The 14297-nt window shown below is 41.0% G+C and overlaps 1 protein-coding gene across 2 annotated transcripts; it reads right to left on the bottom strand.

Moving 5' to 3' along the window:
- Window positions 1-724: 724 nt before the first annotated feature.
- On the bottom strand, window positions 725-12418 carry TAGLN3 (transgelin 3). Of its 2 annotated transcripts, XM_053934375.1 has the most exons (6): window positions 12268-12418; window positions 11017-11132; window positions 10398-10579; window positions 9372-9546; window positions 4789-4891; window positions 725-1270 (listed from the first exon to the last, which is right to left on the bottom strand). In XM_053934375.1, exons 3-6 carry the CDS (start codon window positions 10575-10577, stop codon window positions 1129-1131), a joined length of 600 nt encoding a protein of 199 aa, XP_053790350.1. In that variant the 5' UTR covers window positions 10578-10579; window positions 11017-11132; window positions 12268-12418; the 3' UTR covers window positions 725-1128. The 2 variants fall into 2 exon arrangements, with proteins under 2 accessions (XP_053790350.1, XP_053790349.1); XM_053934374.1 differs by lacking the exon at window positions 12268-12418 and having other exon boundaries at window positions 11017-11229.
- Between the last annotated feature and the right edge of the window lie 1879 nt (window positions 12419-14297).

Genomic DNA, 14297 nt, shown 5'->3' with positions numbered 1-14297 from the left:
TGGGTGCTGTGCTTTGGACTGGGGACAAAAGAAGTTGATAACTGACCAGTAGTGGCTACTGCTAAACTGCCTGCACAGTGCCAAGGTCTTTTCTCTTTCTCATTCTGTCCCCACAGCTGTGAGTGGGCAAGAAGATGGGAGATGCACAGCTGGGACAGCTGACCCTACCTGCCCAAAGGATATTGTACAACATACAAATTGTGTCATGGTCAGCAGCAAAAGCTCAGGGAAGAGGAGGAAGGGAATAACTGTGGTGACATGTAACCATCATGCATGCTGAGGCCATGTTTTCCAGGAAGCGGCCAAATGCCTACTTGCTGATGAGAAATAGTGAATTAATCCTTATTTTGCTTTGTTTTCACACACAGCTTTTGCTTTCCCTATAAAACTGATTTTAGCTTGCTTCACAAGTTTGTGGGCTGCAGATGACTCAGCACACTAGGTCAAGAAAAATCTGAGCTAAATTGGCTGGAACTACATGAATCAGACTCTGTGGATAATAAATATTTTCTTCTTTTTAGGAAAATACTTTAGGTGTGCCTTTAGACAAACACTAAATTGAACATGTAATGCAGACTGTAAACATTATAGCGGGGAGTCACTCAGAGAGTGCTCTGGGTTAGAGATAAGAGAGACTGACCATTGAAAATATTTAACTCATCTGCACTGTACCATGTGGTTGTTGGTTTTGGCTTTTACCTCTTTTAAATAATGAGTATTTGAGACATCTTTATTTTGTCTTTATTCTTCAGTCAAACAATGTCATCACTGAATTGAAGAATGAGGTTACTGGTTGAAATGCAAGTGCAGTGTGAGACAAATATGGAAGATAACACTTTGCAAATAAATACAGAATAATTGTCTTTGCATAGTTCAGAAGTGAAAAGTAGGAGGCAGCAGTGCGCACGTGCTGTGATCTGACACACACCACCACAAAAACCCAAGTTCCTAGGCGAACTCTTGCAGCTGCAAAGAAAAGAAACCAAACCAAAAATACCCCAAACCTTAGAGAGCACTATTAAAAACCAGGCAGAAAGGGAACTAGTAAGCATTTTTTCTTTTTTCTTTTTTTTTTTCTTGACAGACCATGCTGCAGAAAGAGTGTTTTCTCCACAGACAGAGATGCTTTTAGATAATCTGCCTTGGCATCCCATAGCCTGTCATACCCGACTGTGATGCTCCTTTGTTGCTGCCCATCTGAAGGCCTATTACGTTCTGTCCCTGCCGAAGCTGCTCTTCTGAAAATCCTCGTCGATTCTGCTGTGCTTTCCTGTCCAGATACACAAAAAATAAGCAACATTCTATGTATGATCATGAAATCACACAGGGATCATGATAATGAAAATCAATCTGAAATTGGCTCATATCCCTTGTAATGCAATAAGTCATTTGCACCATCCCATGTGCTGGACAATACTGGCTGGGCTAATTGCTTTCCTGCAGATAGAAGTGATGCTCTAGTCAAACCTACAATACTTTAGACCTTCAATGTCCCTGTTATTGCAGAACCCCAGGGGACTTCCCCAGAAGCTGTGAGAGGTAAACTATTTGCAGTGTTGCATATAAAACACAAAAAAGGGTTAATTTGTGTTGACCCCTATAGCTCTTAACAGCTGCAATCCCTGGGATCTGATCCATGAGACACTTACCTGTGCTGTACTACAAGTTGATACCCATCTAGAGCAGTCTACCCATCTAGAGCAACAGTAAAAACCAGTATAATTTAACTCAGTGGAGTAAATAAAAGCTGAGTGTACCCAGAGCAGCAGTGGGTCAGAGAAGAGACTTGCTCATTTTTGCAGAGGGGACATTGGTTGTCTGCAGGACAGAATGTTTGCTTTGTTGCCAGATCTCTCACCTCTAAGCAATAGGCTTTGTCTTTTGCACCTGTGTCTTAACTGTATGACAGTCCTTTATCTTCTGTCAAAACATACTGATCACTTTTGTTCAGTGTCTCCGGTCTCAAAAGCCCTTTGGATCAATGAACCTTTGTTGGAGCATAAAAGGAGCCTTTTTCTCCCTGAAAATAGCACTGAAGGCCAAAATGGCAGCTAAGAAGAAGGAGAAAAGTTTGCGATCTGCTGCCTCACAGGAAACTGTTCATCTTGGATTCATCTTTCATTTCTTCTAGGTGGGGAAAACAAGCAATTTACGATGGAGAAGGATCAGTCTGTTGTCATCAAATGAGCCACATGAATTAGCAGAGTCCCAGACTGAGGGAGGCTTTCCATCTACCAGACCCTACTCCCATGTGGGTAGAATCTATTTCCCTGCTGTGTCTGTTTGTCCTGTGATCAGGTTACAGGTTACACAGCAATGTAACATCGAGTTACAGTTCCCCTTTTCTTCCTCTCCACTAGATGAGACTACTAGGTTAGGTACCTGCTGTGATTGAAAACCATCAACATGATTCTCTCTGTGAGGGTCAGATCCTGCACTGTGCTGACAACCCTGGCTCAAGTCCAAAAAAGCACTTAAATGCTCTGCTAAGCTCAGAGTGTTCAGGAAATTGCAGGAGACTAACTCATGTCCATGTGAAAGTCCAGCGAAGTGGAAGGGGGAGAAAGATCCACAGAACACCAGGACTGACCAGTCATTTTCCAGACTGAGTCCTCAAGTGGTGAAGTATAGACTAGTAAGAGGGCTTATAGAGGCCCACCACAGGCTCTCAGATCCCACAACTCTTGCCAGAAAACTCACTGTCTTGGGGGAGGCACACAGGACTGCAGTGCCTCAGAAAGCAGGCCCCTCTCACCACTGCTTAATTTCTTTTCCAGAACACTTACACAGGCAGCAAACTACTGCCAGGATCTCCATGAGAGGAAGTTTTTAGAACAAATCCTATTACCTAATTGAATCTCAGGTTCACTGTGTCTGCCTCTATTTTAATTTAAAAAACAGGAAAGCATTCTACTGTCCTTTTCTCTTTCCTCCTAGAATTTTTTGCTATGTTGATGAGTACTTCCACAGAAAGTAAAAAAGTAATTAAACAGGGAAAAAAATAGAACTGCAAAGAAGAAATAAAAGGAGAGACCAAAGGATAGCCTGGATAGGCTAATAGAAATTGATTACATATATGGCTTGGCTCATATAGTATTATCTTTACCATCACAAGCCCCACATTTAGTATATAATGGTCTTAGAGATAATATGTGCAAGATTTGTTTTTAGGTGAGCGGAAACAGCCTTAACTGAGGCTAAGAAAAGAGATGAAGGCAAGTCTACTCACCCGCCATGTCTCACACTATGTCAAGTTCTGTTTGGCCTGTCTGGCATCACTCTTACCCAAAACTGAGCCCACCAGATCTGTCTAATTTTTGTGCCAACTTTACACTAGTGCTTGTGCTTGCCAAGCCACAGGATAAGAAACAGCTCTGGATCCATGAATCTTGCTACACAAGGACAAGGACATCAGTCTGATGGCACTGGGAATGTAAGACACTGGCAATGGCTTAGCTCAAGTGTGGCATTATCCTAATCACTGTAGATCCCTGCATGGATACTCTTACGCTGTTTGATACTGGTCTCTCAGTTCAAATTAAGGCAATTAAGAATCAGCCTGAAAGCCCTGAATTATGAGTAACACTGGATGGCAGTGAGAGGGTTTGGTCTGCCTGAAGGGATAGGGAAGCTACTCAGAAAACAGCTGACTGGCAACATGCTGTAACACCAGCTTTCCTTAAGGCAGCGACTGCAACATGGTATTTCACAGGGACTGCAATGGATATGGGTTGGCTATCCAAGTAGTATGGGCTGGACAGACAGCTAGAAGAAAAGGGAGGTGATCACATCTTCATCCATGCCAACAAAAACTGTTTCCACCCACAATTAAGAGTCCAGATGAAAAATAATTTTTCCATGTGGGACTTTGTTTTAGTTACCTAAAACATGTAAGTCTGTCTGGGCCATAGTGATTTCATGTCTGGTTTATATTAAAGAATGTAACTGGATTTGAAATCAATTTTAAACCTAATTATATTCCATACATATAAATCTATTTGTGCAGCGTATTAAGTTAATGTAACCTGATTTCATAAAAACAATGCATAGGAGTTTGCATTTATTCATCTAAAATTCAAATCTCAGATTCAGTTTAACCAGCTCAGGGTTTAAGACAAACAAAGTGAAGTTTGCTTTATTTTTGCTGAGCCTCACCTAGACATCAGAAAATTCAAGCAAAGAAAAGACAAGGAGTCAGAACTCTTTTTGCTAACCTGCCTTTGACATTTCTCTGTAAGAAATACTCTTGGATGGCAGAAACTCATGTCAATAATATGCCTCCAGGGCAGGAGAGTAACTGCGGGAGGATTTTCTTTTCTTCCTGTCCCTGCTTTACAGCCTCCCTAGCCAAAACAAATGGAATTTCAGAACAAATCAACAGCTTTGCCAAGACAGAGAATTCTTCACAGATAAGCGGTGCTCCCCAAGAATAAAGAAGCCTAGGAAATTAAATAATTTTTGCTTTGGTGAGAAAAGTAAAGAGACTTCATGCCTTCTCTTTGCTCCATGAAGGGGTTGCTACTTGGGGGTTCACAGACTCCTTAACAGCCTTGTCTTCCTTAGTCTTTCTGTCTGCTATCTGATGTGAGAGAGCAAACCTGATGACAAATGTATACTTTTCCTGCTTCCCTTCTCTAGCCTCCAGAGAGGAAAACCTCCCAATTACAAGGAAACTTGGGAAATATTCTTCCCTTCCTTTCCCAATAAATTTCCTTAAAGCCTAAAGGCAGTTGATATTACCAGCTTCCCAGGAAAGACAGCTCTGAGCAGCTGAGCTCTGGCCTTTACCTGTGGAACCAGGATGGATCTCCTTTGTAGCAGCCATCATCCTTGGTGACTGCCAGACTGCCCAAAGCCATTAAGGTTCTCTGCACTGCTGCCATGTCCTTCCCTAGAAAGCCAGACAGTGAAATTAATGTAGGAAATCCTTGCACAACAAATAGCTTGGCACACTGAAAACCAGTTTTATCTCATGTATTAACTAACTCCACCAGGTCCCTGAAGATGTGCATTAATAGAATTATAAATGCTATTTTACCATTGCTGAAATGGAAGTACAGACATGCAAGAGCTTATTAAAAGTCAACAAAGGGATAGAGTTAAAACAAAACTTAATTTTTCAGACATTTCTAGGTTTCCAGGCCTTTGATTATTTTAATGCCTTCTTCCATACCATTTTAAGTCTATAGAATCCCTTTGACAAAATTTTCTCCTAAGAAGAGATTATTTTGGTATACACATAATGGTAATATACTCAGTAAAACATGGCTGAAAGAGAATTGTATGTTAAATAACAATGCTGTGTCTCAGTTTATCCAGAGTCAGTTTGATCCCTGTTCTAACAGAGCTCACAGCAGTTCTGGGAGCTCCTGTGCAGATAAATTCTATCAGTCCTGCCCAAATTAACCATCAAAGCACCTTCCTAAACCTTCCTACTTACCGTGATGTTATTCAGTTTCATACCTTTAATTTCTCTCATTTGGTCCACTATTTTTCCATGTTCTCCCTATGCTATGTTACTTCATTCCTCAGTTCAGAAAGTCAGGGCTTGTCTCAGCTTTAACCAACTAAAAGTTACATAACTCATTACCCAATCCAGACATGCTACCTTTTGGAATACTTTCTATCAAAAATAAGTTGCAGCAGGTATTTCCAATTGTGCGAGGTGGTAAGTTATTGTAAATCTGCCTTTTGCTTTTCCCTTATGGAATCCTTCCATAAGCATTTCTATTACTTCCCTCTCCTCTTTCACTGCAGTTCTTCCTCTTTCCTAAAGTTGACAGATCTGATTCTGGCTCTTCACATGTGAAAACAAGGAATTCAGAAAAAAGGAGACACCAGAGGCACGATGGTAACAGAATTCAGAAATACCTCCAGTGGACCAATATTAATGAGCATCACTGTAGATAAGCTGGAGTGCAGAGGGAAGGGAGCACTGCACACTCTGTGTTTATGTAGTGCATCACCCTGATTACAGGCAGATGCAGTCCAGGGCTCTGTAACACAGTGGCTGAAGTGAGGACAGCATACTAAACCTGAAAACATCTATCAGCTTCCAACTGTGGCTGTCATACAGACTACTAAATTTTATAAAAATCCTATCTGCAGGGGACCATTTGCTCATGAAATGAATTGTCAGCTCTCCAGAATGGATGTATTTTACTGTATTTAAGGTGAACTGCATGAGAGGGGTCCTTGCTGGGGAGGGCAGCTGCAGAGCCGACATCCCCCCGCGCACATCCGCAGGAGCAACATGAGGCAGGAGCCCTGAGAGCTCCCGGGGCAGCAGATGTACCATATGCTGGAACAGATGCCACATACAACGTCCTTGGGATGCTTCCAGTATAACAGGAGAGCAGTGACTGCCTGGGATGAAAAGAGATGTGGAGAAGGATTTAAAAGCTGAATAATGACAGCAAGAGAAGGAAAAAAGCAAAATGAACAGGCAGTGAAATATGATGATCAGCCCTGTAGAGCCATCTGGCAGCCCCCCCACACTCTGTGCTCAGCTCTGCTTTATTTGTCAGTGACAAGTGGGAGATGCTGCAGGGGAAAACTGAGTGAGTGGGAGCTGAATGACACGTGACAAACCAAAGCCACGGCTCTGCTCTTCAGAGTCTCCTTGCTGCATATGAGGAGTGCTGTGGGTGAGGGAAGACCTGAATCCAAGAGGTCTCGTGTCACTTGCCCTCCTCCAGCAAAGGATACAAAGGGCTTGATGAACAGCATTTAAAAAAAAAAAATTAAATTTCCAGTGCAATCACCTTACAGAACGGATCAGATGCCTTCCCTGAAGCTGGGTTTGACTCTGGTATTGCAGCAAATTGTAGTCAGTACCTTCCCTCAGCTCCAGTACTTGTTTATTGACAGCCATGTGGGCTGCCCTCCTGGCCCACAGCTTCAGCCTCTCTTCAGGGACCCACACTGATGACACTCTTGCATCTCGGTGTCCTCTGCAGGGTGCTTTGAATAGCGCAGCTTGATAGAGGAACTTGGCACTGTTTTTAAAACAAGGGGGAAGGGGTCTCTGCTCACTTCTTGTGCTAAGCCTTTCTCTTTAGGCGAAACCTATCTGGAAGGAGCTCCTCTCCAGGTCCAGAAAGGAGAAGGTTCAAACACAAAGATGGAGAACTGCTCTGCAGAATACTCCTGAAATTTTTTCTTGTAAATGTTGAACAAATACCCAGTGGTTCAGCTGCCTCTTGCCTGCCTGGAAATATATCAAGGAGGGCTCTGTAAAAGGCAGTGAACATGTCTTGGGTATGGATCAGGAAAAGCTGCTCAGTACAGTACATTTGTGTAAGAAGGGGCCAAAAGAGAGGTGATACTTTCCCTGGATCAAGAAGCCAAAGAGATGAAGAAAAGTGCAACAGATGGACTGAGTGAGTTTGAAACAGCCAACAGCAGATCATACCCTTAAACATTTTCATTAATCATTGCTAAGAATTTCAAAGCAAAAGCTCACGAAAAACACTTAGTGCCAGGGGACAGCTGTTTCTCAGTCACACACTTTTCTTTCCCTATAAACATACAATGACATCTCTCTTTCTAAAGAGATTATGGTGTGAAGTGTAGGAGTACTGCAATTATGAAACAGTGAAATAGAGACTGTCCTTTCTGCCCAGCTAGAGGCATTCCTGTTCAGACAATTCAGCCCTGAAGCAGCACAGATGCCAGAGGTCAGAGTTACAGTGAGACACAAAGAGCTCTCACTGCTGGAGAGACATACTGTTTCATCCCAGCACTGAAATGAGCAGCAGGAAGGATGAAAAGGGAGTCGGAAAGTGAGGAGTCACAGATTAACTTTGGGAAGTCTTAAAATAACAGTGAAGAAAAGCCTTGTATGTCTTCCTCCTAGGTTGCAAGTTGTGTTTTGACTTCCTGTCCTCTAGAAGTTACTATCTTTTCACCTGATGTCTGTTGAGAAAAGGTGGTGAGTGAAAGGAAATTAGGAGACAGCCACTAGCATTGAGAGCATTATGTCTTCAAAGCAAGTCCTTTTCCTGGTAAGGAGCAATGTACTGTATTTTCACATGCATGGTGGGAAGCCATTATGATTTGCAAAAGACTGTAAAGAAAAACATCTGAAATGAGCGATTATCATCCCTTACAAGTTAGATGGAGCTTCTCTCTCAACAGTCTGCTAGGCTGAGGGGTGGGAAGGTGCTACTTCAGGGAAGTGAAAATCCCTTCATTTAAGACATGTAAAGATAGATTGCATAAAACACTAAAGACTGAACTGGAAGAAACAATCCTGACCTTGTGCCAAAGGATTTGTCAAGCAAATCTGGCACTCTGAGACATTTACAGATCCCAGTAACTCCAGCTGTCAGTATGTCCTTTCCCTCTAAGCCACTCATGTAGAGCTCCCTAGTCTTTCATTTCTCCAGCTGTTATTTAGACTAGTGATCTCTTCTACATATATTCCCACTGTCTGTGAAAACACACCCCACTTTTTTCTCTTGATGTGTACTCCTACACAAACTATGCTGGCCAGCTTTCTCAGTGGATTGTTGTCCTCTTTCCACTGTTTGATTCTCATGGAAGATTTTTGGCCCTTTCATGTGTGCCTTTCACTGCTCTGCAGCTGTCTTTGCTCTGAGCCCTCAGCCAAAGCATTGCATCACCTTGTCCAGGGAGATGCAGGATATACAGCGTGTTTGGTTAGAGCACCAGGATGGGATGTACCACCACAGAAGTGGGCAAAACCAGCCCCATGAATACACAAATGACTCAGCTCTTCAGCAACTAGAACAAGCAGTTTCCATTTCGAGCCTGGGATGGAGACAGGCTTCACCTGCCTTACTGTAAAACCGCAGGAGCACCCTGAGTTTTTTGCTGTTGCCATGGTGACCTCTCCTAAAAGACCGCCTCCTTAGAGAGAGAAGGTCAGCTAACACAGCATTAAGCAGTGAGATTTGTTTCTCACTAGTCATAAATAAACCCCCATAAGCTTCACAGAGGCATATATGCTCCTGGGAATGAATTTCTTAGCTCCAATTTAAGCTTTGCTTATAATTTGAAGACTGCAATAAAATTTTGTCATCAGAAAATCAGGGTTTTCCATGTTCTTATTAGGAGTTATTTACTTTGAAATAATTAGCAGAGGGAACAGTTGTTTTATTAGGCCTGTGAATTTCTATCAGAATGATGGGGTTTTGGATAACACATGAGCTTGGAAAGGTTCTGTTATGCCCTCAGGGTAATATAAATCCCTCAGAGGAAATAATGCAGCGCTGGGAGAACATGGTAACGAGGTAAGGCAAACAGAAACAAAAGATAATTACATTAGAGAATATGCCTAGACAAAATGCACATCAAAGCAAAGTAAAATGAAGACTGTAAACTGACTTTCAGTTTATTATTTTTACCTTCCCATAAATCCACTGTCTGAAAAATATCTGTTGTTCTTACTCCGTAGATTTCAGCAGCTTTTAAAAACTGAGATATTTGTTCCATCTGCTTGAAAGCCATTTTTGATTCAGAGATCTTTGCAATAGGCTCATTTCCCTTTGGATACAAACTGTTTATTAACTTGCATAACAGCTAAGAGATAAAGACAGAAACAAAATTATTAAGCAGGCACCAAACTAGAAGGCAATTTCTGCACATGAAATTATACTGCATAATGCTTTTGACCTGTCCAGTTTCTGTCAGGGACATAATTTCTACAGTTAAAAACAAAAAAGTGAATTGATAATAATCAAAGTATATTAGGAAAGCATTCAAGCTTTCATTAACTGAGGCAAAAGCCTAACCATAGAAATCCTAATCTGCTAGAAACAACAAAGCAATCACTGGTAGAGGTTATATAACAACTAACAGAGAAGAAGCCTCATGGCCAAACCAAAAAATAAGCAATGTCAATTGAAATGTTGTTAAAGTCACTTTGGCAGAGATTCAATGATTAGCACAGTCTTACAGCCACTGCAAACAGCAGCATCTGGCTGTTGTTCAATAAACGAATGGAATACAATATTTTAGCTACAGAATTATTCCCAAGAAGACAGTTATGACACAATCCTATCCTTCAAATTTTCTATATCTCTTCGCCTTTCCTTGTCAACACTGAATATTTCTTTAAAATAAAAGCATGCATCTCATTTTAAAAAAAGATCTCATTTAACTGCATGAGAAAAAATGCTGAAGGAATGAGTCATACTTATATATAAAACATGCATGACTCATAAGAATCATAAATATTGTACTGATCTCAGTGCACTAGTAGGATAATTTATCTTCTGAGATTAAGACTCTTGGTCAAAAGGAAATAAATCAGATACTAAGACATATATTTCTGCACTGACCATGAGCTCTGATCAATTTAAATGGAGACAGAGCACAGGAGGACTGTGCATATAAAAACATGAAAGTGTGCAATTGGACAAAGCACTCACTGTTCCATCCATTAACCAGGTCTGAAAATGTTGTCTTCCAGGAGGAGGGTGCTCTATCTGTTCTCCACACTGTACAATAATCCAGTTCACCAGCCTAGACTCTAATTCTGCGTCATATTTCTGTTCAATCTTTTCCTGAACTTCTCGGCTTAAGCCATAGCTTGGTCCTCTGTTAGCCATCTCTGGAAACAAAGGAGAACTTACTTAGTGGGCAGAGTCCCAGTCCACACCTTTGAAGTATACACAGGAAAATTAAAGGATAAAAGAGTAAGAAGCCTGTGCTAAACATTAGACAGTTGAACAGAAGTTCATCAACAGTGCAAGTAATTGTATGGCACCAAGTTATAGCTCCACAGAACAGGGGAGGGATCAACAAGGGAATATCCTTTTCCAAAAGCACAAATCAGCTACATCTTTTTTAAAAGGAAGGAAAAAACAGCAGTCCCCCCTGCCCAACCACAAAAACAAAAGAAAAATATGATTTAAAACACAGTAAATTTTAAAGAGAGGCTTCTGCTATGTTTACAGAGAATACAATAGGGTTGTAAGATCAACGTTACAGCTGATTGCTGTACAGCTGATTTGCCTGCAAATCCAAAAGCACTTTAAAATTGCCTACCTAATACTTGCTAATAAGAAGAAGGTTGTGCATGGGAGCTCAAGCAATCCGATTAAAGATGCAGTCAGAGTCTTCCTCAGCAGAGATGCAAGGATGGATATTCAGAGATCAGCACACTGAAAAGCGAAGATGAATTTAAGAGACAAAGGCTGCCACAATGCCCTGCTGCTGCTGCAGCATTGTGGTTTGAAGAGCAGTGTATTGATTTGATTTTCCTCACATATGAGGAGGGTCAGAGCAGAGGCGTTGCTAAGAGCCATTAAAGAGACCTGCCTCCTCAGTCACAGCCCAGGGATCCTGTTCATCTCGCCCATCTGTGGTCTGTTTTCATGCATCTTTCCTCAGCCTTGTGCTGCTCATCCCACCAGCTCAGATTTACTCCACGCAACCCAAATTGCATCAAGCATCCCAGTGACAGATAGGCAGAAACACAAATAAAGGCACTCTGTTAAATGCAGGTGACAGAAATTACCACACATCTAGTTTATTTTTAGTCATAAGCTAGAAACAAACCTTTTTTCTCCCTGTTCTGCATCTCAGTAACAGGCTAAGAGTATGACAAATAATTTCTCCTTTACCCTGTTCAAATGCTGATAAAAAGTTTGAGCAAGGGGACAATAGGATGAAAAGTGAAGGAAGAGGAGGCAGGTAGTAGAATATTATTATCACCCTCTCATCAATATCTATTAGGCTGTCAAATAGTGGAATGGTGGCCTGAAAAAAACTCAAACCACTGAAAACAAGAGGAAATCACTAAAAGGAGCAAACCTACTATAAAGCACAAGGATTTTACTTTCTGCTGCTATGAGTCAGCTAACCTCCAGTGATAGGAAGGGAGCTGTACCATGTACAGTCATTTAAATTTTGATTATACCACTCATACAATGTGGAAGGGGAGAGAAGATTTAGGATGAGACTCTTCTTGTGGTCTGATTTAATCCTATATTAAATACAATCACTTTGCTTCTTTCCGAGTTACATGAGACTGTCAAATATCTTTCATTCATGCTGCATTATCCACCCTGGTATGAAATAGTTTCCTTTTGGCAAATGATTAATGTTCAGCTTGATATGCAAGGAGGTTGATAAACCCAAGGTGGACACATAATCAGTTTGGCGAAAAAAGTCCTTCTGCTGCATTTGAAAAGGAAAAAAAAGGAGGAAATCCCCCCACTTCCTTGTGTATCTGTTTCATAATGGGCTCTTCATCCATTACTTTCTCATTTTAAGATTCTGAATTCTCAGACTTACCCTGCTTCTGATGCTGCTGGGCTTGAACAGACTGAAGAGATGAAAAATTTAATAGATGACCTAATTCATTGTTGTCCTCCACAGGCATTTCATTTAGTGCTTCCTCTTCTCTGCACTGGTAGTTTTAAACCCCATGAAGTACTTGATTACATAACTCAGAGCATGCTACGTGACAGGGCCGCCACTTGAGCACTTTCCATCTCAGTGAGCATGAAGCTGAAGGCACAACAGATGCACAGGAACCAAGGCTGCAAGCCTGGAGAGAAGGAACGGGCTGCAGCTGCAACAGGAAGAGGCAGAATATGAATTTGACATCCTTTCTCTTCAGCAGCTGTTAAGGGCTGGGTTTCACTCTCTTTTGGCCAGTCCCACAAACAGTAATCTTTATTTTGCACTTTTCAGATCTTTTTGTGTTCTTCTGTTTAGAAGGGAGCTACCTAGGGTGCCTGGCTGTTTGTGGTCACACCAGGGGGCTGAGTGCTCACTGGCAACAAGATTTCGTGAAAGTCACCTTTGCATCAGCCTCTGTTTCCTAACTTGGGGGCAGGGATGAGTAATTTAACTCTCCTAAGCTGCAGAGCAGAGGTCTCCCCCTTCACAGATGCTGGCTATGCAACCTGTTCTCAAGGGACTGTTCCACACTGGGAAAGCTGAAAAGCTTGCCCATTTAATATCAATTTTTAATAAGGCTTTGAAAAACTGGGAAACTGCAGAAGATTGGAAAAATGCCAGTTCCCCATGAGTATTTTCCAAAGTACCACTAAACAAATCATAAACCTGCTTTCTGTGCTATCAATCCTGGAGAAAACAATGGAATAATTTTTTAAGTGATAATGTTGATGCAATTTACTAAATGCTCTGTAATGTATTAGAGTTGGCTACTCCATGACATGCTGATTCGGGAACTAAACAAATTCTGAAGCAACATGACACATTAGAGAGATTAAATCTGGCTAACTCACAGATCCTGTAATATGACTGTAACTGAAAAATCATTAATAATGGTGTATATTTTATTTAGTTTGTACAAAACTATGTTCCCAGGCCTGAAGTAGTTAATGTTATTAGAAGTCAATGAAAACCCCCACACTCCTAAGAAGATCCCAGCTCATGTGAGTAAGCAAAAAAGATAAACTTCTTTGAAAACAGTCTATGTGAAAGCAAACAAAAAGTGTTTTATTACAGCCAAAGTCCAGCCATCATTGAAAAGTACTTTTAAGAATGCAGCATTCTGTCCTATGACAAAACAGATGTAAAAAAAAAATGCAGAAGACGATGAAGATGTTGGGTAAGACACTATGATTGAAGGCTTGGCTGAATAAAACATGGGAGGTGCACCAACAGCAATGGGAATATCATATCCAATTCTGATAATTACTCTTCATAAAAATGAGTGGAAGATTAAAGTAAATTTAAATAGTGATTCCAGTAACTGGAGGATTGAAAATTAGAGCTGTTACAGTAATCACATCAGAAAGATTACCTGTTTATCTCACCAAAACCAGAATTTAAGAAATGGCAAGCATGTGCCTACAACTTAAGAAAAACTGAAGAAGCTCAAGTTCCTTATGTCAGACACAGGCAAATTAAAGCCTGATGGTTAGAAATGTGATGCAGTAGAAAGGGGCAGGTTTATGTAAGCACGAAGGTACTACCATTAGAACACTTCACCTACTGCTCCTAATGGATTTTGTCCTCTTTTTTTTCTTGGCAACACAAGACTGGAATTTATGACTAAAATCTAGGGCTGAAGCTTGAAAAATTGAAGAAGCATTTCATGTCTGTAAGCACTATGACTCCCTTTATGCTCCCAGATAATCACAATATTATCCTATAAATTTAAAAGAATCTTTGTAAGCCTATAAATAAATGCTGCCAAAACCAATAACTGATATTAACTAGCTCACTACCCATGTGTAGATCCAGGGTAACTCAATAGCTTTCAATGAATTCCAACTAGAATACATAAGAAAATGTAAAACCTATCCTACCACAGAGCAATCATTAACCTTTGTCAGATTCACTGTTTG

Source organism: Vidua chalybeata, chromosome 2 (genome assembly GCF_026979565.1).
Source record: "Vidua chalybeata isolate OUT-0048 chromosome 2, bVidCha1 merged haplotype, whole genome shotgun sequence".
NCBI classification, from domain to species: Eukaryota; Metazoa; Chordata; class Aves; order Passeriformes; family Viduidae; genus Vidua; species Vidua chalybeata.
This window is presented reverse-complemented; position numbering and strand designations above follow the sequence as displayed.

What these genes read in the sequence shown, in the direction of transcription:
- TAGLN3 (XM_053934375.1), bottom strand. Translation starts at nt 10,577, where the DNA reads ATGGCTAACAGAGGACCAAGCTATGGCTTAAGCCGAGAAGTTCAGGAA. An exon ending in CCTGGTTAATGGATGGAACA is followed by an intron (nt 9,547 to 10,397) that starts GTGAGTGCTTTG and finishes TTTATCTCTTAG; the next exon opens with CTGTTATGCAAGTTAATAAA. An exon ending in GATCCATCCTGGTTCCACAG is followed by an intron (nt 1,271 to 4,788) that starts GTAAAGGCCAGA and finishes GTATCTGGACAG; the next exon opens with GAAAGCACAGCAGAATCGAC.